We start from the raw sequence: 19,878 nt of genomic DNA, 5'->3' as shown, positions 1-19,878 counted from the left end.
CGCCAAGCGAAACCTTTCCATTGGCTTACATACATTCGGTACCCTGGAGGGTTGTCAGCTGCGACCGACACACCAACAGGTTGTCTCTGACAAGCAGCAAACAAGCGGGTCAGTCGGGTTGGGTTCCAACACGACCAAGAAAATCCACCGTCAGAAATTTGGTAGCGGTCAAAAAGGTGGTCTGTCCCGCCGGGCGTAGGCTGTTGGTTCATTCTGGTTTGTGTTCTCTTTCCTTTTCTCATTTTGGCTGGGGTGTCGTACAACAGGAAAATGCTGTTGGAACGACCAAAGGCTCTAGGGGTATTTTTAACGGCGTGATCAGGAGAAGACACCCATCCAGCTTTTCCGCCCCCAAAGCTGCGCAAAGTTTCTGCCAGGATGGACGATTCGACCCGACAGTCTGGTAACGCCGTCGGCATTACGGTCGCACCTGTAGATCCAACTCCGGCAGTTGACCAGGATGCAGAGATTGAGCCTGAGGACGAGGGATTTGGTGTTCGTCATTCTTCTGAGCGTCACATTCATCTCACCCCGAACGTCAAGTCGTTCTAATGTGTGTATGCAGGACTTGGACTCTATCCCAGATGATCGGATGTTGGTCTTCCAGAAGCATTATCTATTATCACCTGATGCCCGAGGCAGGCCGACAGCGACATTGATACTGATGGAGACAGGTCATCCTACACCCGATCAATAACGTCGAGTGTCTTTGATTACCCGGTAGAATACGGGCGACGATACCATGCCTACCGCCAAGGCAGTATGTCCTACCGCTCCTTCATCTTCCGCCACTCTTTCTAATAAGCTTCAAAAGCCTACGCATTTCCAAACGACGAGGTTTGTGTCCTGACGGCCCCCAAAAGGCAGCTCTAATCCCTGCAGCCCGAACTGAACCGTCTTGATCTGGCTCATATCCTCATGTTCAAATCCATCGGCTACCGACTGTACCTCGCTCCCATCAAACCAGAAACGACGCAGAGGATATTGGACATCGGGACCGGAACAGGGATCTGTATTCCTCTTCCTCCCACAGTATCGTGTGTGGTCTAATGATGCTTCCCAGGGGCAATCCAAATGGCTGATTTATTTCCACAAGTCCAGCCGGAATGGTAACACCCCTTCCGCACCCATCCCACCCAGTTTCTGACCACAAAAGACAGGCTCCCCTCCAACGTCAAATTCATCGTCGACGACGTCGAAAGCGCCTGGATCGACCCTAAAAAATACGATTACATCTTCGTCCGCTACATGCTCGTCTCCATCGCAGACTGGCCGCGCCTGATCTCCAACATCTATGAGTTAAATCTTCCCTCATCCTACCCACTCCCTACTCCATCCTGGATCAAAACCTCAAATATCCTGACAACAGAACAAATAGCCACCTCACCCCCGGCGGCTACGCCGAGTTCCAAGACATGGACGGCCTCTACTTCGCCGACGACGCCACCTACCCGCCATCCTCCTCTCTTTGTCTTTGGAACTCGCGCTTCGTCGACGCCTGCGAGGCCATGGGCCGCACCGCGCGGCCCGGCCCGGCGCTCGAGGGCTGGATACGCGCGCACGGCGGGTTCCGCGGGGTGACGCACAAGCGGTTCAAGGCGCCGATCGGGCCGTGGGCGCGAGATCCGCACTTCAAGGATGTTGGAGCGCTGAATTTGCGCCAGCTGCTGGAGGGGCTGGAGGGGTTTAGCTTGAAGGTGTTTTGCGGGGTGCTGGGCTGGGAGGAGGGGGATGTGAGGGAGTTGCTGGAGCGGGTGAGGGCGGAGCTGGGGGGAGGGGGGGATGCATGTTATGTTTGATCAGTGAGTCTTTTTCAAATGATTGTGTAGTTGGGGTAGGATGGAGGTGCTGACGATGGTGACAGTCATGTTGTGTATGCGCAGAAGCCGGGTTTAGAGTGAATCCCATCATCTTGTGAATGTCCCATCATGTCAAATTACGCCTAACTCAAGCTTTCACCTCCGCCTTCCCCCTTCCAGGCGCGCTCTCAAATTTCGCCTGCCACCTCTCCTCCTGCTTAAACATCGCGACACAGGCCAGCGCGCTGGGGTTGCCATAGTCCGGGTCCGCGCCTCCCTCAAGCAGAGCCTTGTTGGTCTTCGCGTCAGCTCTCGCATCATACCAGTAAAGCTGATGCCAGCAACAATTAGTAGTTGACAAAAAACTCACCTCAATCACCTCGTCCTCCTTCTTGAACACCGCGCCGGCAAGCGGGCTCTGGCCCCGGTCGTTGAGCCGGTTGGGGTCCGCGCCGTGCTGGATGAGGAGCTTCACGAGGGCGGCGTGGCCGTGGTATGCGGCGAGCATGAGCTGTTTCTCGTCAGCTATCATCCGCACTCATGAAAGCTCAGGCGGAATGGTCGGAAATTGTAAGAGAGGGATCCGTACCAGTGTGTCGCCCTTCTCGTTGGTCATGTTCGCAGGCAGCCCCGCGGGTAAAGCCTGCTGGAAGAGCGCCATGTCGCCGGCGCGCGCGCCGTCGTACAGGCGGCCCGCGAGGGCGATGGCTTCCGGGGGGAGGGTCTGGGAGGCGGGATCCATTGTGCGTTACTGTTTATCGTGATCAGTCTTGCGGACGTTTGTGGTTGATGCGTGAGTGAGTTGGATGGAGATGGTGATTGTGAGCCGAGGTTGTGGTCTGGAGACCCACCGTGGTTCGAATTCGCTGGGTGGTGTTCTTACCGAGATCTGTAACGATTCCTCTGTCCAATTGAAGTATGTACGACTTAAGAGGCCAGTCAGAATATCTTTTTGGATGAGAGTATGATATTGGGCACGTGAGTATGGAGCTGGATAAGTCGGCCGGCGTTCGGGATGGCGGGGTCGAAGCTCGAAGCTCGGGGTTGACGAGTGAGAGAGCGGATGACGTGAAGGAAGGTCATCCCGGGGCCCACAGCTTCAGCGGAGAACAACTGCTGGAGTGCACCTAAGAATTGGGGGCTGCTGGGGCTGATTGCGACCAATCATGGGCTTCTTATTTGGGCCGAGGGTGAATACCTCGTCTTACTTGATTAGATGAGCCTTGAAATGTTCACCGGCAAAAGGCTTTGAGCTTTTCTAACCTCAAATTCACTCTGAATGATTAGGGCCGATGAGATTGGTGAGTGAGAATCTGCAGTGTACTTGCGGCGCTGACTCGTCTGAAGGAGGGCTTACACCCGCTAACAAAGTACTCAACCTCACTATTAATCTCATCATATTGTTCATGATAAATTTTATTTTGGCCTGACATTGCCCCAAATCTTCATGTCCACGACTACTTCGGAGCCTATTTCTTCCGAAATCACCTCACACCTGACAATGAGAATGGGATTATTCGAGATGGTCAGTATAGTCCATCCTCATCCTGCCGCGACAGCTTCGCTTGCCTTCAAAGCTCCAACGACGGCAAAACAGATTAACGGAGAGACAATGTACGACATCTACGAGACTGTTAGCATTCAAGTCAATCACACAAATCTTATGCCAAACTTACCGTCAAAAACTTGGCAATTAACATCTTCTGCGCCTCATCCGACCCCTCGCAGTCCGCCAGCGCCGACAACTTCATCGCCGACGGGCCCGTCGGCATGAGCATCAAGCAGAACCACAGCAGCGCATCCTTTGTCAGAAGGTCCGTCTTGCTCGCGAGCGCGTAAATTACCCCAATCGAGATGATGGGCCACACCACAAAGCGCACCACCGTGACCGCCAGGAACGGCACCATGGGCACGTGGCTCTCCTTCGACTCGGACCCATTCCTGAACTGCAGCAGCGCCTTGGAGAGCTTCACGCCCACGACGATGACCTGCAGCGTCGCGAAGAGGTCGCCGACGTTTTTCAGTGCTGATGTCAGCCACGCGTTGAGGTAGCCGCCGGCCTCGGGCTCAGAGAAGAAGAGGCGGTGCAGCGCGGGGACGAGGCCGACGAGCGCGCCGAGGAGGGCGCCGATGACAGGCGCGTTGACGAAGCTGGAGAGGAAGCTGAGGCTGCGTTGGACGGGGGCAGGGACGGCGGACCAGAGGCGGTTCGTGTTGCGGGCGAGGTGGTGCTGGGCGCGGGTGCGTTTGGCGACGACGCGGTGCGGGAGCAGGGATGTTCGCTCGTCGCGCTCGAGGTCTTGGGATTCGACGTCGTCGTCTTGTTCGTCTTCGCTCGATTCGTGGTCTCCGTCCTTGTCTGGGGCTTCTTCCTCGTGGCCGTTGAGGAGCTTGGGCCCGAGGGCGAAGGTGAGGGAGTTGCCGATCATGGCGTTGACGAGGAAGTAGCTCTTGGCTTTGGCCACCACATCGGAGCTGTCGTCGATGGAACTGAGGATGCCCGTCGCATCGAGTGATTGCACCAACAGCAGAGGCAGGCTGGTGGTGTTGTTGAAGGCAATGGCTGGTGTCACCCAATCGGGCATGCCCAGGACCTTGTTCAGGAACATGCCAATGCCGATTGACGCCGTCGTGTAAAAGATGGCCCATAATATGATGGGTACATAGCGTAGCCCCTTGTGATCGGTTAGGAGATGCCGGCCAAAGTCTTCACGACGGAACACCTACAGTTTCGAGGTCGAGTTGCGACCCGACATTCGTGATCAAAAGTGCCGGCAGCGCCATGCGGACGCAGAAGGTCGATATCTTCTTGCTGCTCTGTCCATCGAGAAGACCATACTGCGCGGCAATCACGCCGAAGGCGATGGTCAGCAGCACCGACAAGGAGGCCTGGAAGGCCCCGAGAAAGGGGACGAGGACGCTTTCTGCCGTGTTATCCGACATGGTGTGTTGTCGAAAAGATTAGACGAACAGGTTCTCATTCATCCTGGAGAGGCGGCACGGCGAGACTTCTTAAGGGCGAGAGATAAGGCACGCGACATGCCGTCAAACCGAAGCAGAGAGCTGAGCTTGCGCAGGGACAGAAGATGGCTTGGCGCTTGCAGGTTTCTGCGCTTGGCACCTGGAATGAGAACGTGGACGTCACTGCGCACGTGCCAAGACGCCCCCTTGGTCCCATCGAGATGAGATGCTTCGGCTTGACTGCTTTCAAGCGGTCTGTCTGTGGTGTTTTGAAGTGTTTTATTCCATCGAGATGGTTTTGCAGGAATTTTGTAAAACGGACTGATGAGCCGTACAAGCACCGATGCAACAGTCCCGGGAGTCTGGTGTTGAAGGTGAAAGGTGACCGAAGCTTGGGCCGCGTCTGCTGGCAGCTCGGTGAAGCGTTCGGCTGCTCTTCGCCGAGCTCCCCGGGCAGTGACCACTCACAGGACAGTGTTCATCTGAGGTCTCCACAAATAACCGAGCAAAGCCGACCCGCCAGAACGTCATCGCATTTTCACCAATCGAGCTCTTTCCTCGGTCCGCCCAAATTGAGCTCTCGCAGCAACCAACACAGCCGCCCCTCCAACGGCTCTATCGAACTCAATTGGAACCAAAGGACGCATTCCTTCTTCTTCTCACATCTTTTCTTACCTACTCCCACGGCTTGATACCCCAGAGACAACAAAGATGCCTCCCCGCCTCGCCCCGCTCCGTCTCGCTGTCCGCATCCCGCGGTGCTCCTCCTTCTCCAGACCGGCCGCCGCCCTCTACTCAACCGCAACCGCCGCCGACTCCAACCAGCCGCTGATAACCGTCACCCAGCTTCCTGCCCCCGGCTCCGGCCACATCCGTATCCTCGAGCTCAACCGCCCGAAGGCCCGCAATGCCATCTCCAAGGCCTTGCTGTCCCAGCTGCGCGCCGAGATCGAAGATGTCCACGCCCAGTATACCGAGACTGGCGATGAGGCACCCGCGAAGCAGATCTTTGGTGGCGCCGCGGGGAAGGACGTTAAGGGCCCGACGCGCGCCTTGATCCTCGCCAGCGCCGTTGAGACGAGCTTCTGCGCCGGCGCTGATCTGAAGGAGCGCCGTGGCTTCTCCCAGGCAGAGTACGTTTCCCTCCAAAACACTACCTCAAAGCCTATTAAGCACCACTAACACAAACACTCAACAGGACTGACGAGTTCCTCGCCAACCTCCGCAGCACCTTTACCTCCCTCCAAAACCTCCCGATCCCCACAATCTCCGCCATCTCCTCCCTCGCCCTCGGCGGCGGCCTCGAGCTCGCCCTGTCCACACACTTCCGCGTGCTCTCCTCCAACGCGCTCGTCGGCCTGCCCGAGACGCGCCTCGGCATCATCCCCGGCGCCGGCGGCACCCACCGCCTGCCCGCGCTCATCGGCCTCTCGCGCGCGCGCGACCTCATCCTCACCGGCCGCCGCGTGTCCGCGCCCGAGGCGTACTTCCTCGGCATCGCGGACCGGCTGGTCGAGATCACGCACGACGAGGCCGAGAAGGCGGGCGAGGGCGACAAGGACAAGGGCGCGCTGCTGGTCGCGCGCCGGGCGGTGCTGAGCGAGGCCGTGAGGCTGGCCGGCGAGATCTGCGAGGGCGGGCCGATTGCGATTCGCGCGGGCTTGCAGGCTGTCAACTGGGCGAGGGAGGAGGTGGAGAACAAGATGTACGAGAGAGTTGTGGCGACGGAGGATCGGAATGAGGCGCTGAAGGCGTTCCAGGAGAAGAGGAAGCCTGCGTTCAAGGGACAGTAAAGAATAAGGCATCTCGGTGTAAAAGGAAAATAGGTGGGAATGTATGAAGATGATTTAATCATTATCAATAGATGCTCCAAATGTGAAGGCCACCTGGTTGACAAAACGAAACGGCACATATTACACCACATACTAACAATTGTTTCAAAAAGAAGTGACTTGCACTGGACAGAACGCGAGATATTACCTATCATACTATGCGAAAATTAACCACAAGACTATTAGGAGCCTGGTGAAATTTAGTGGTATTTCAATACAATTATATCCTTATGTTGGGGAGTGATGCAGGAGGGACAAACTCAAATTTCACTTTCGTAGGTTATGATCGGTCGGATCGCTGACATTAAAAGGCCATTGGGGCACTGACTATCTTCAAAGCTCAAGCGGCTGTACGATGTAGCCTCCTAAATTGCCACCACGCCGTACCATCCGCCGGCCCCGTCCCGAAGTGGACCTACCTTGGTATCCGTCTCCCCCGATCCCGTTCGGCAGACGCCCGGACCTCCGGCCCGATAGATCGAGATCGCAATCCGTAACCAAGTTAGTGAGTCTCCCGTTCCAAGATCTATCGGCCAGTGCCTTGATCCGCTGCCGTACTCACCGGATTTGTTCTCTACTAGACCCAATCTGCCACAACAAGCTCAGCTAGACCTTCAGCTCTTTCTCCCGCCTTCCCGTCCAAAGGGTCCAGACCACGGAAAGACCGAGGTAATGCAAACAGCCTTCCCTCAACGAGCAACAGACAAACAGTGGTGTGATGCAGAGGTAGACATGTCGTCATTACCTGCACCGATCCCCACGGCGAAATCTGCGGGGAACACCACCAGACGACGACCAAGCGACGATACCTTGGGAGTACCTCCTGCGATCGATGATGTAGGTGTGATACAATTGTCTCGCCGTGGCCCAGAACGTCATGGCGCACTCGCCTCGCCCCTGCACCCCGCCCTTTTCGTGGTGAGGTGCACTGTTACAGTGGGGTTGGGGGCCCTGAAGCCGCTGTGGTTGTGGTTTAGCATGTGCGGCTAAAGGAGCAAGAGCCCCGCGAACTCAGGGCGTGGTGCCTGCCACCTGCCTCCCACCTGCCTCCGCAGGGCGAAAGGCGCGATGACATCACCCGCAGCTCATAGGTAGCTTCCTCGAGCTCTCTCCTTCCGGTGTGAGTGTCATTCCTTCCCGCCTTTCATATTTGAGGCTACCTCTCCCTCACCATACATCTCTTGTTCTTCAATTTTCCTCAACACAAACACCAAAAAAGTCATTCAACCGCACCTTTTGATACCCCAAAAAAACCACCAACAAACCCCTAATAAATCCAACCAAAATGTCGTTCCTCATCGAGACTGTCGGCCGCCGCATGGCTACCCTCCCCCGCGTCGTTCCCAGAGCCGTCGCCGTCGCCCCCAGACAATTCACCACCACCACGCCCGTACACAAGTCAGCCACCGAGACGGTCAAGGACGGCCTGAAGACGGTCGACCGCAAGGTCAGCGACAAGCTCGTCGACGGCATCAACCTCGGCTGTAAGTCCTGCGTCTCCCCCTTGCTCCAGGATGTATGTAACGACAAAAGACACTAACATATGACTCCCACAGCCTCCGTCGCGGAAAAGGTCAAGGAAGTCACCCCCAACTCGCAGGCCGAGGCCGCGGGCAAGGCACAGGAGCTCAAGGGCGAGGCGGCCGGCAAGGCGCAGGAGCTGAAGGGAGAGGCCAAGGGCAAGGTCAACGAGGCCGCGGGCAAGGCGAAGGGTACCGCCGACCAGGTCAAGAAGAACCTGTAAGCGATTGGAATGAAAAGAAAAGCATGGCTCATGACATGGGGCAATCATGAACTGCCCCCGACTGTAACACTACTATCATAAATCCTTCATAGCATGGGAAGGGGACCTGGGTCTACAAGGGGCGTTTTAAGCTAGCTCAATCAACGTTGCGATTGACGATCATTTCTATACTTCCACAGTGGTGTATCGTAACGTGATAGTCTTGTCATGTGTGGTAGATTTGATCAACACATCAGGATCGTCTTTGATTACCGCATATTCTTTTGCAAGGCACATTTCGGGCAACGTCTCTGCGACACCGGTCAGTCATGTCACGACACTGACGTCCTCCGGGGTTTCAACGTTGCTACTTGCTGTAACATCTCAGAGTCTATCCCAAAGAGTAGATACGCCTTTTTAATTCGGCATCGTCAGATCGAGGGGAGGCATTAGAAATCTGCCAACGGCCATCTTTATACCACGCCATTGAAGCAACCGATCACTCCAATGCACCCCTGCTTCACGGCAACACAGGAGTCCCTGACAGGGGCAGGCCTACGAGGCCATCTCCAACTCGACTGCCGGTGCATGCATGGATGACGATGTCCACTTTCCCGAGGACGCGGTTCCTTAACCAACGACCTTCACGATTTCCAGCCGGCCAGTCTTAGCTTCGCTTCTTCATCTGCACCGAAGAATCATCCCGTATTTTAGCAGCGTCTGGCAGCTCGCTGCGGACCCGAGTCGGGGGAGACGACCACGCTACCTGCATCACCGGCGCCACGGCCGTCTATCACTAGCTCGCTATCCGCGCTGCAGCTATCGAATTGTGGCGTTTGACAGCTTCCCTCCGCCGCACACTTTGCAGGTTTACAGCTGTTCTTCAAGAAGTGGCTTGGATTGTTTCCGCTGATAATACGATGTCTATCTCTGCCGCCCTGAGCCAAGTCCGCCATCACCTGCGCGTGGTGAGTGCCGGATATTAGAGACGGCATCGTTAGGCAAGGGGCAATACGGGATTAGCCAGGGGAAAACTGTTGATGCACCTACCGGGCTTTGCATGCCAGCGCCAAGGGGCAAGGCACGGAAGGGAGAGGCTCAGGAACTTGCCCCTGAATCGTGGTTTCGAGTGTGAAGAATGGGACTAGGTGGTCTTTCTGAGGTTTAGGTTGCGCTGAAAGAAAGACAAGCTTCTTTTGCACATTCTTCAGATGCTATTGCTCCAGCGGCATAATTACTAGGAAACTTAGGGACTGCCCAGAAGGTCTTTCCGTGGCCACGGTGACTCCCACCTGGATTAGCAGCTAGCCCCCTCCTAGAAACCAAGTGAGACATCGTGCTCCAGAACAATGGGCCCCAACCACACAGCATGTCCAAAAGATGTGCGATGTTGTTCCTTTTTCTAGGCAAAACATAAGCTGGTCCCCTTGCCCAGCCCTACTTCCCCGATTGATTGGGCTCTTTGCCTCTGCTGATCCCGCGCCCAGACATATCGTATCTCCGCCGATCCACGGTGTGCCATGTTGATGTGCATTCCATTCCTACGAGGCATGATTGAGCCCATCGTGTTGGCCTTAGTCTTGGAAGGAGCTACATTTACATCCACAATATCTGCCGTCCTCTCTTCCCAGTGCATATTCAGGGGTTCAAATCGCCTTTGCCGACTCCAGCAGCTGTCAAGCCAGCTTAGCGTCCTAGATAGTGCTCCCAGCCGAATCGTACCGTCTGCTCGGCGCGTCTAGCTGGATTATCCCCGTTAGCATCAGTGTCTCCCCACCGCGAATAACGTGGCTTCTTGGCCAACTAAGGCTGGACCAAACTGATGCCCGGAGACGAGTTGCTCTGAAAGGGCAAGTATCTGCGAACGGCCAAAACGGGCTTGCTGTAGGCTCTTCTCGCCCCCCTATTGCGACTTACACCAGAAACGGCAATTGTGGCGCACACCTCTGGATTGCCTCAGCCGCAGCAAAGGGATGGATTCTGTGCGGGTATGGAACGAACACACGCACAAATGTTCTGCCCACTCTCCCTTTGCCATCGGCATCTCCCCTCCAGGGGGGAATCTAGAACTAGACTAGAGATGATGGCCCTATCCAGCATTCTTCTATAATATTACCAATGTCCCGTTCCCCCCATCTGATCTGAGGATGGCTTCTCAGGTTTTCCCTGCCAGGTCTTCCTCGTCTTACACCAGAACCCCAAGCGGCTTCAACTCCAGCTAGGAGCCCTTCCTCCCTCCCGGCCTCTGGTGATACTCCCCCATCAACCATCCGCAACGATGTATCTCTCCCACCACCAAAAGCCGCCAATGTCGCCCACCTGGACGCAGCCCCTCCAACACACGGCAAGGTTCCGGTACAGGACGCTCTACATCGCCTCCGCCCTCACCCTGCTCTCCCTGTTCTGGATCTGGGGCAGCCACCGGGGCTCGTTCTACTTCGGCAGCGGCCATGGCCGCACGCTGATGCCATCGGCCGTATGGAGGACGCACACCTCGCAGCTCATTCCGCCCAAGATCTGGCAGATCGTGTTGCCCAAGAAGACGCCGCAGTCGGACAAGGATCTAGTCATTGACGCCGAGAAGCTGGGTAGCTCGGCGACGTGGACCGCCATGAACCCGGGATACGAATAGTAAGCTTCACCTATCCCCTCAAAACCAACGTTCCATAAACAACCGACTAACACACGACCCCAGCACCCTCATGGGCGAGACCTCCGCCCTCGAATACGTAACCCGCCACTTCGCAAAGGAGCCCCGCATCATCGAAGCCTACAAGAACATGCCCAACGTCGGCATGAAGTCCGACTTCCTGCGCTACCTCATCCTCGGCCTCGAGGGCGGCGTCTACACTGACACCGACACCGTCGCCCTGCAGCCCATCGACGAATGGGTCCCCGCGCACCTGCGCGACCGCGTGCGCCTCGTCGTCGGCATCGAGTTCGACCGCCGCGACGGCAACGGGTGGTACGACATCCTGCACTGGGTGCAGTTCTGCCAGTGGACGATCGCGGCGGCGCCGGGGCACCCGGTCTTCCGCAAGATGGCGCAGCGCATCCTCGGCGCGCTCGACGGGCTGGCGGCGACGCACGAGGTGCCCGTCAACGAGGTGAAGCCGACGAGCACCGAGGTGATGAACTCGACGGGGCCGGCGGCGTGGACGGAGACGGTGTTTAAGCAGCTGCAGGAGTATGATAGTGAGCTGACGGATATCAAGAACCTGTCGTATATTACGGAGCCGAAGTTGGTGGGTGACGTGCTGATCCTGCCGATTGATGGGTTTGGGATGGGGCAGCCGCATTCGAATAGTACGGTTGGGGAGCCGCCGAAGGAGGCGTTGATGAAGCATCTGTTCCACGGCTCTTGGAGGGGGGAGTGAGAGAGACATCAAGTTGAAGATGGGATAATCACTGGCGTTGGCGTAATGGGGATCTGGGTTAACGTGGGATGATATCACTACTTCTTTTGTCATACACTTAGAGACGATCAACCAATTTCAAAGCCTTGGTCTGATGATTCCAAAACATGAACACTTTGAAACATAAGTCTTTACTCTTGATGTATCTGCCTATCCCTCTTCATTGATCGTGTCGTCTCACTGATGACTTCCATATCATGGTATCATGCTGATTCACGGTAGAAACATCAATCTAGAATTTGGCCCCGAAAGTCACTTTTAGTGGTTTAAAGAATGCCAAGGGACTTTCGTTTCACGACAAAAGGTTCACTTACTTGGTACATTTTTATTTGTCTTGGAATCAGTTTAACGTTCTTGTGTAATCAACCTGGAAGATGATGTTAATTGCCATCCTCAGGTTGAAGTTACCGCTAATTTCCTCTTTGGGTCACCCGCAACCCCTTCGGCAGCTATCCGAATTATCCCGGCGGCACAGCAGTTCCAACATACCGCCATTCCGGAACATCTCGCTGCCGATTGAATAAGAAAATTCTAATCAGGACCCACGATGATAGAAAGGATAGTCGCATCTGCGCTTCAGAATCAAGGCTTCTATCAGTGCAGTTGAGATCGCCGAGAACACGCGCCTGGTAAAGAGGTAGATGAAACGCCATTGCTCTGACGGCGTTCAGCTATCATCGATATGTCTTCTCGAGTGCTAGCGACATGTAAGGCCCACCGTGGCATTAAGCTAAGGGGATGTCATGCGCTTTCGACTTCCACATCTCCAACTTTGCAACTACGAGCATCATCTCCCGCTACCAAGCACCCTAATGGAGCGCGTCTACTGGCTTTGGACGGGGGTGGCGTCCGCGGAATCATGTCTCTTGTCGTTTTGCAGAACATCATGAAACGCATTCAAGTCAGAAGGGGCCTGAAGGAAGAGCCTCGACCCGTCGACTATTTCGAGCTGGCTGCTGGAACAAGCACTGGAGGAATCATTGGCCTCTTGCTGTTCCGATTTCGGATGACCGCTACCGAAGCCATCAAAACCTATGACGAGATAGCCAAAGACATCTTCAAGCCCAAGGTCTACGGTTATTCCATCGACTTTCTAGGGGAGAAGATTTCGTCCTGGGTCAACAACAGCAAGAGTGTGGTCCAGAATAGTCGGTTTGATGGCGAATCTCTCAAAAGGGCCGTCCAACGGGTGGTCGCAGACCATGGGCTGGATAAGGACGACAAGGCGTTGAAGGGAGATGCGCTACTTCAGCACCCAGCGGCTGGCAGGATGTAAGAATACCAAAAAGACGCCCATATTGGTAGCCCCAGGATGCATCGTTGACCATGGAGATGCATAGGATCATCTGCACAACAGCTCAAGATAGGGCCGAAACAGCTCTCATGAAGACATACAAGGACAACAACAACTACGTCTCTTCGGTGGCGAACGACATCATGAAAGAGCACCGCGATAAAATTACAATCTGCCTCGCAACAAGGGCGACGTCCGCCGCGCCGACGTACTTCCCCGAGGTCAAGTGGCCCGAGGGAGCGAAAAGGCAATTGACCTTCTGGGACGGCGGACTTCTCAACAATAACCCTATTGACCAGCTGTGGAACTCGAGATATGACCTAGTGAAGCCAGGCGAGCCGGAGCCCAAGATCTCCTGTGTGATCAGTCTCGGCACGGGGTGGGAGAGGGCGGATTCGCCAAAGGACTCGTTGCTCAAGATCACAGGGGTTCTGTCGACCGTGATGGCCTTCTCGACCAACACGAACGCCAAGGCCAAGGACTTTTCGCGACACATATCGATGCTAAATCAGCGTGCTGAGCATGCTGATACCAAGTACATCAGGTTCAACCCGTCCCTGGGGAGGAACAAGATTGGCCTTGCGGATTACAACAAGATGGAGTTGCTGAAAAAACTTGCGAGGAACTCTGTTACGCATCCGAAGGCGCATGAGTGGATTGAGAAGGCGGTCGATGCCATCTGTCCGAAGGATGCATGACTAGGTACTTATTATCTACCTTGTGTGATCTAGTGTAAGATATGTACCTGTATGAAGAATCAGCAATGCGTTGTGATTCGTGCCGAAAAGTCCACACCTTGATAAGCAGTATTTCGCAAAGTTTGATTGATAACAACCATAAAATGGCTGAATTGTCCACGATCAGACTTCGAGCTCAGACAAATCGTCTTCAAAGATTTCATCCTTCAAAAATTGTCCTTCTATATTCGGAGCATGAACAGGCAGAGACAGCTCTCTACGACTAAGAATCCTAGATTAAAGGGACGGCGAATCGAGAAGCTACCGGCCTAGAACTAAAGTGTCGAAAATGGCTGGAAGGAATCCTCAAAAGAGACAAACGAGTTCCCAGGAGGAACGGGAAAAGCCGTTACAATCAACCAACCAACCTCCTCTCCCGTTTGAGATCAGACTCATGAGTGCAGAACTGGTGATACAGGAAGAGGAAAGGACACGAGAAAATGCACGAGAAATGGCACGACGTTTGGGAAGGTACCAGCAGGAGCTAAAAGCACAGCAAGAACAAAGGACGAGGCTGCTGCAATTGGTAGCGGCTGGTGCAGAATGGCAGACCATCATCGAGAAGAAAACGTTTACATCCTTGAAGCTACGATCAGTGGCTGACATATTGCGGTTGGGCCGAATCGTCGACCGCAGACGAGAACGCTACATCAAGAGGATTCGCTTACATATTGAATTGGCGGAATACGACCACAACGTATGCCAGCTTGACGAGGATGGAAATACCAGGAGACGGAACAATAGGATATTCAGTCGACATCTTATACATCTCCTCAACATCCTCTCCCAATGGAAGGACAGCAGCGGCGTGACGTTGGACCTTAGCGCCGCTTCACGCAGCGACGCTCTGCACAGCTTCAACAAGCTGGAAACCGATCTGGACGACTGGGTGTGGGCGAATGTTTCATCGATTCATGATTGGGGTCTCGGGGCGAGAAAACGTACCCTGGGGAGCCTGTTAGACTTGGTTTCCCATAACAATGTCCAGGTCGTCCTGCCACCGGTCCCAGCCGTGGCCAGATTCATTCTTACCCGACGTCACTTCCGAAGCTTTTCCCCTGAAACCGTGAGGCTAGTCCTTGGATGCTTCCCAAATCTGGAACAGGTTGCATATGAGCCTTACGCAGGCATTGACGCCGAGAGTCAGAGTGAGCGTGACGCCGCAAATACGGCCTTGCTGAGGAACCTTCCCAAATCCACTCGGACCGTATCGCTTTGGGAATACGATAGGGTATGGCTGAACGAAGATCCCCCCAAGAACATCGACCATGACTTGGTGCTAGCTGCGGTGGAAGCAAGCCACCGTCTGGAATCACTCTGCGTTACTTTCGCCTTAGAAGCGTACGACTTCTTCAGCGCGAAGCTTCCGTCTAATTTTGCTCCGTAGCGCAGCCTTCACACTCTATCTCTGACGTCAAGCTGCCTAACGGCAGACTCTGCGTTGGCGAACGAGGTTCTGCTCGCGGCGGGACAGAAGGCACAACTCATGCCCCAGTTACGGATCGTGGAATTGTGGCATCATGCTCGGGGGAAATCTAGTGGAAGATTAGGGTGCTTTTTGTTTCAGTATGAAGCTGGCGACGGACTGGCGAGGGCCACCGTTCACCGCGACAAGTTCTCGACGTTTAGCGTCGCGAAGGAGGTCAAAGAGGCTTGGAAAGCTGTGGTCGGAGGCAGGCTTGAGTTTCGAGTGATAGGTTTGGAGCAGTCACATGCTGCTTACATCCAGTATCCTACGGTTGGCAGGCTTCACGGAGTGTTGAAGCAAGATTTGGGAGGTGGCCCTGCAGGGATGGGAACGTGGAGTGTGGACATGTAGGACGACGCACTCCATCAGTTACACCTGCATAGGAATGTGGAACCATGGCTCAGATCTGCTTGCAATGATAGTGAAAGGACCGAGTCTTTTTAGCATTTCACAGGCGAAGGGAAGGATCCATAAGGCAAATAGGGGTAACATATGGCCAGACTTTGATTTAGGCTCGAAGAGTTACAGGTATGAAGCCGTTCAAAAACACATTCTCGCAAGATAATTAAGAAATAAAGCAACATTAGCCGAGGAATCTTGCCATTATCGGCCTTGAAAATATTACTCTGTGTTGCGCCTCTTGAGTTGCTTAATGGATCTTTTGAGACGCCTCGTCATTTTTTGAATATGTAAACATCCCAGATATCGCCTCTTTGCCGGACTTTAGACTACGGGAGCTGTCGTTGACTCTTGCTACGGCTTACGAGCATAGACCAGGTGGCTAGCATGTGTTAGTGACTTGAGCCAGAAAATGTTATAGAAGACTCACAGGTCAATGGTTGGCTGTAAGTTCGCATCCTTCAGCGCCTTACGCTTCTCGGCAATGAAGACGATGGCTTCCGCATGTTCCCAGCCCATGATCTCCTTCAGGAGGAAGGTGCCGAACCCTTCAAGGGACTGATCAAGATACTCCAAGAAGCCGGTACCTACTTCCTTGAGGAGCGGATCGTTCGGCCAAGACCCGATAGGAATCGGCCACTTCTTCTCGACAATGTCGACGAAGCCAGCTTCCCGCAGGTTGTGCGCAATGCCAGGATCAACGCATTGCTTACCAGTCTTTCCAAGCTTGTCGCAAGCGGCGCAGATATTCTTGGCCCAGGCCTTATAGGGGTGACTCTCGTCCATTTCCTGGACCTGCGACCGCACTTCGATGTCGAACTCTTTGACTTCAATGTAGCCGCCGGGCTTCATAGAATGAAGGGCTTCTCTGTAGAGTCTTGGCCAGTCGGACACACTGCCTTCAAGGTTGCGGATATGGACGAAGTCGAAGAAGTCAGCAGGGAAGGTCCATTCCTGTTCAATGTCGTCGATCTGGAATTTGCAGTTGGGCGGGACCCATGAGGGCTGAATGGGCGAGATGTCGACGCCAATGACCTCCGCTGACGGGAACTCATCTGCAAAGTCGCTACGTATGATGAGCTTCATGTTTGACTCAGAGACGTTATACAAACTCACATTGCCCAGATTCCGGTTCCAGTGCCAACGTCAAGCACGTGCTGCGAATGATCTAAGTCCTCGTTTCAACTCAATTGGATCAATATTAGTAGTTTACCTGTGGACTATCGCCAATAGGCGCGAGGAAGAGCCTGTCATTAAGAAACAGCGTCATCCAGTAGTGACTGTCAAAATATCAGCGAGTTTCTATGAGTCTTCAATGTTATTGACTTACTTGATTTCAAGGCCTTCGTTCTGCTTCTCATCGTTTGGCCCCCAGTACTCTGTCTTTTGAGTGTACGTGCGACCGTGGAGGCGGCGATATTCTGAGATGCTTTCACTCAAAGACGCAGTAGACGAGCGGAGGCTGCGACTGATGAGCATTTGGTGTACTGCGGAAACACGCCGAGTTATCCTAATTACCTGTTCGTTTCGGCCTGGGACTCGTTGTCTGTCTCTTCAACACCAGGATCCTGTCGAGTATTAGAGTTGGCACAAATGATTCCCAAAGGCCGCGAAACAGAGTCACTCACAGCCGCAATAGGCCCTTCGTCGGGGCCTGTACCCGCATTTGCTGCAGGTGGCGAGCTGGTCGCCGCAGGAGCTGTCGCGGGAGCTTGGGTAGGAGACGAAGACATTTCAAACGAATTTTGAAATTGAGCCAGGCGAAACGATGAGACAACAGAGGCAGAAACCGAGGATCTGGGTCAAGGACAGAAAATCGACAGAAAAGCAAACCAAATACCCCGCAGCACCGAGGGCCCCTCCTTTCAGAGTGGTTCATTGTTTGTCTGTTGGTTCTAGACGCACCACTTGCATTTTGGATGGGCTCGCCAAGAGCACCACCTAAGCCGTGTTCCCCGACGAATGAAAGCGCCTTGTCAATTGCATGTTCTAAGCTATTTTTGGCATCTCGGAGGACAGCCGACATTTATTGGCCGGGCTCAGCACGGAGATAGCGCTGTGAGTGGGTAAATCAGACAGCCAAATCGTCTCTGCTGGGGTCTGGCAGTCGTGGCGTGGCAGGGGGGATTGAGTGTGCCACGCGTTGTCCTTTGACCACGTGGGGGCTCTTAGGTGAAGAAACATCCCTTTGCAACCCTCATGACTTCTTTAAATTGCGACCCGTCATTAAATTCCTTGGGTATACGAGCTCAGTATGTTTTCCCAATCCGTGTCGCACCAGATCTGTTGCTCGCTGCCCATGTCCGCGAACATGAAGTCGGAAAAGCTCAAATTCTCATTGGGCGTTTCGATCTCCGTGCTCGTCTGCTCGGCCAACCGCTGCTCTTCTTGAACCCTCATAACCATCGCCTCGACATCGGATAGCAATGCGTCGTGGTCTTTCGCAGCGGGGTTACCGACGCGGGCCATCTCTCGAAGAAGCTCTCTCGTCCGAGAGTAGAGGGCCGCATCATGATCTTCTGAAGAAGGGCTTGATACTCGGTCGCAATTGATTGATACGCGCGCGAGAGCTAGGATAGATAGTCCAGAGAAAAGATGGAGGGATTCCCAGTATCCGAATTTTGCTTTTGGAGAGGCACCCTATGAGTATTCACGTGAATCGCGGAAAGTGGTCAGCACTTACCGATCTTGTCGTAATTCCAAAGACCTAGGAGAATCTTGCAATTGTTGCGAGCTGCCTGAAGACATTGCATCTTGACAGCTTTCATTGCGTCTCCTCCACCGATTGATGGAACGCCTGAGCGACCAGAGCTTGTTTGCTGACTATTAAGTCGACGCGTCTGGACTATGGATGAAAGTCGTTGGAGATAGAGAGGTCTCAAGAGTAAGATGGAACACTATGAATGGTTAGTAACAGTGTCTAATAGGTCACTAGCCAAGATCGGGACCTGCCTGGTGGTATCTCATATAGATCGAGGCTAGGATCCGCCCGTATTGCGCTTCCATTAGTCTGGTGGGAAGGCTATTCTCAAAGGTGAAGGTCATGTTGCTCGGTAAGTTAGCTCTCCAATCCTGGAGCATGTCGATGCAAGGTTTGATAATGTTCAGTCGCCTCTCGTCATCCACGTCTGAATGTTGCGCGGCAGTGATTACAACATGACGCTTTATCTCGCACAGCTGAGTTGACGCAGTCAGAAGACTTGGATCCGAGAACTGTTCCAATTCTTCAGGAGTGAGCCCAGCTGAGCACGGTAGTTGCATTCCCTCGGGGACAGATGCAAGAGCGGGCGACACTCCCAACTCGGTACTGATCATTCGGTCCATACAATATGACGTCCACCAAAGTCTCTTTCTGTGCTCATTCATGACTCGAACATTTTGCTCTGCGTCAATTGGCGTTTGAGCGGTCACTGGCTTGTGAAGCTGCAGGAGCTTGGCAAGGGCACAGCTTTGACTAGCGTACGAGTACGCCGTTTTCCTCCGATTCAGTGAATAGCAATAGAAAGCCTTGAAACCGGTCAGCTCTGGCTCTTGGTGACTTGGAGTAGTGAAGGATTTGACCTACAATGAGATTGAGAGCTTCAACATCTTCTGAGACCGGCTCCTCAGACGACATTTTCAGCAACATCAAACCCTGCTCAAAATAGTCTGACCCTGGCGGCGGTGGTGGTGCTTGTGGCGTTTCGGAAGACTCCGAGTTAGACGTTGGTGAAGAAGATACCGGAGGCAGGATGCCGTAGGGACTAGGAGGCTGTTCGCCCGTGAGCTGCATATGTGTGGATGCAGTCATACGCGAGCGATTGAAGCTTTCTGCCAGAGCCAGAACAACAGATACCCTGCAGAGCCAATTGCGGTCTTTGGATTGGGAACTGGGGTCAGAATATGTCAACATCAGTCTGTCACGGAAATCCTTGCGGAGAAACCAATGGTATTCGCTGAAGCCCTCCTCGAAAGCTTGGAGGAGGTGAAATGCGTATGGTCTTGGGGGAAGTCTGAGATGCACCTCAGGATCTACGGAACTCGGCATTAGTCTTTTTCTCTCGTCTTTGATTGATCAACTCACGCAAAAAGTCGAACTTGAGACGAGAGTATGTGTACTTCTCCTTCCGAGAAAGCAGTGTGTGGAAGAACTTTTCCGTGCTGCAGTCTTCCGGCATCTCTTCTTTGATGATTCTACTGGTCTTTGGAGGAGACATGGGGGCAGCAAAGTCGGGACTCCGAACATCTTTTTGAATAGGCTCTGGTGCAT

At 54.0% G+C, this 19,878-nt stretch overlaps 9 protein-coding genes across 9 annotated transcripts; 5 read left to right on the top strand and 4 right to left on the bottom strand.

The window, feature by feature from the left end:
* Positions 1 to 1,074: 1,074 nt before the first annotated feature.
* On the top strand, positions 1,075 to 1,799 carry COL26b_008689 (uncharacterized protein; the record flags this gene model as incomplete). Its single annotated transcript, XM_053181438.1, has 3 exons — positions 1,075 to 1,109; positions 1,161 to 1,298; positions 1,379 to 1,799. 3 exons carry the CDS (start codon positions 1,075 to 1,077, stop codon positions 1,797 to 1,799), a joined length of 594 nt encoding a protein of 197 aa, XP_053034578.1.
* A 148-nt stretch (positions 1,800 to 1,947) lies between these two features.
* On the bottom strand, positions 1,948 to 2,541 carry COL26b_008688 (uncharacterized protein; the record flags this gene model as incomplete). Its single annotated transcript, XM_053181437.1, has 3 exons — positions 1,948 to 2,130; positions 2,170 to 2,310; positions 2,389 to 2,541. 3 exons carry the CDS (start codon positions 2,539 to 2,541, stop codon positions 1,948 to 1,950), a joined length of 477 nt encoding a protein of 158 aa, XP_053034577.1.
* An 800-nt stretch (positions 2,542 to 3,341) lies between these two features.
* On the bottom strand, positions 3,342 to 4,742 carry COL26b_008687 (uncharacterized protein; the record flags this gene model as incomplete). The annotated part of the gene is made up of 3 exons (XM_053181436.1): positions 3,342 to 3,422; positions 3,476 to 4,474; positions 4,527 to 4,742. The coding sequence occupies 3 exons, from the start codon at positions 4,740 to 4,742 to the stop codon at positions 3,342 to 3,344; spliced, it is 1,296 nt and encodes a 431-aa protein (XP_053034576.1).
* Positions 4,743 to 5,471: 729 nt separating this feature from the next.
* COL26b_008686 (uncharacterized protein) lies at positions 5,472 to 6,553 on the top strand (the record flags this gene model as incomplete). The annotated part of the gene is made up of 2 exons (XM_053181435.1): positions 5,472 to 5,893; positions 5,959 to 6,553. 2 exons carry the CDS (start codon positions 5,472 to 5,474, stop codon positions 6,551 to 6,553), a joined length of 1,017 nt encoding a protein of 338 aa, XP_053034575.1.
* A 1,324-nt stretch (positions 6,554 to 7,877) lies between these two features.
* On the top strand, positions 7,878 to 8,336 carry COL26b_008685 (uncharacterized protein; the record flags this gene model as incomplete). Its single annotated transcript, XM_053181434.1, has 2 exons — positions 7,878 to 8,076; positions 8,149 to 8,336. The coding sequence occupies 2 exons, from the start codon at positions 7,878 to 7,880 to the stop codon at positions 8,334 to 8,336; spliced, it is 387 nt and encodes a 128-aa protein (XP_053034574.1).
* A 2,287-nt stretch (positions 8,337 to 10,623) lies between these two features.
* COL26b_008684 (uncharacterized protein) lies at positions 10,624 to 11,692 on the top strand (the record flags this gene model as incomplete). The annotated part of the gene is made up of 2 exons (XM_053181433.1): positions 10,624 to 10,946; positions 11,011 to 11,692. 2 exons carry the CDS (start codon positions 10,624 to 10,626, stop codon positions 11,690 to 11,692), a joined length of 1,005 nt encoding a protein of 334 aa, XP_053034573.1.
* Positions 11,693 to 12,590: 898 nt separating this feature from the next.
* Positions 12,591 to 13,723, top strand: COL26b_008683 (uncharacterized protein; the record flags this gene model as incomplete). The annotated part of the gene is made up of 2 exons (XM_053181432.1): positions 12,591 to 13,003; positions 13,072 to 13,723. 2 exons carry the CDS (start codon positions 12,591 to 12,593, stop codon positions 13,721 to 13,723), a joined length of 1,065 nt encoding a protein of 354 aa, XP_053034572.1.
* Positions 13,724 to 16,055: 2,332 nt separating this feature from the next.
* COL26b_008682 (uncharacterized protein) lies at positions 16,056 to 17,362 on the bottom strand (the record flags this gene model as incomplete). The annotated part of the gene is made up of 6 exons (XM_053181431.1): positions 16,056 to 16,695; positions 16,746 to 16,786; positions 16,843 to 16,909; positions 16,960 to 17,091; positions 17,148 to 17,197; positions 17,258 to 17,362. The coding sequence occupies 6 exons, from the start codon at positions 17,360 to 17,362 to the stop codon at positions 16,056 to 16,058; spliced, it is 1,035 nt and encodes a 344-aa protein (XP_053034571.1).
* A 493-nt stretch (positions 17,363 to 17,855) lies between these two features.
* COL26b_008681 (uncharacterized protein) lies at positions 17,856 to 18,382 on the bottom strand (the record flags this gene model as incomplete). The annotated part of the gene is made up of 2 exons (XM_053181430.1): positions 17,856 to 18,148; positions 18,313 to 18,382. The coding sequence occupies 2 exons, from the start codon at positions 18,380 to 18,382 to the stop codon at positions 17,856 to 17,858; spliced, it is 363 nt and encodes a 120-aa protein (XP_053034570.1).
* Positions 18,383 to 19,878: the final 1,496 nt, after the last annotated feature.

This window comes from Colletotrichum chrysophilum, assembly GCF_026319265.1.
Source record: "Colletotrichum chrysophilum strain AFK26 chromosome Unknown scaffold_78, whole genome shotgun sequence".
In the NCBI taxonomy this organism is placed as follows: domain Eukaryota; kingdom Fungi; phylum Ascomycota; class Sordariomycetes; order Glomerellales; family Glomerellaceae; genus Colletotrichum; species Colletotrichum chrysophilum.
The sequence above is the reverse complement of the archived record's forward strand: the minus strand, read 5'-3'. Positions and strand labels throughout refer to the sequence as shown.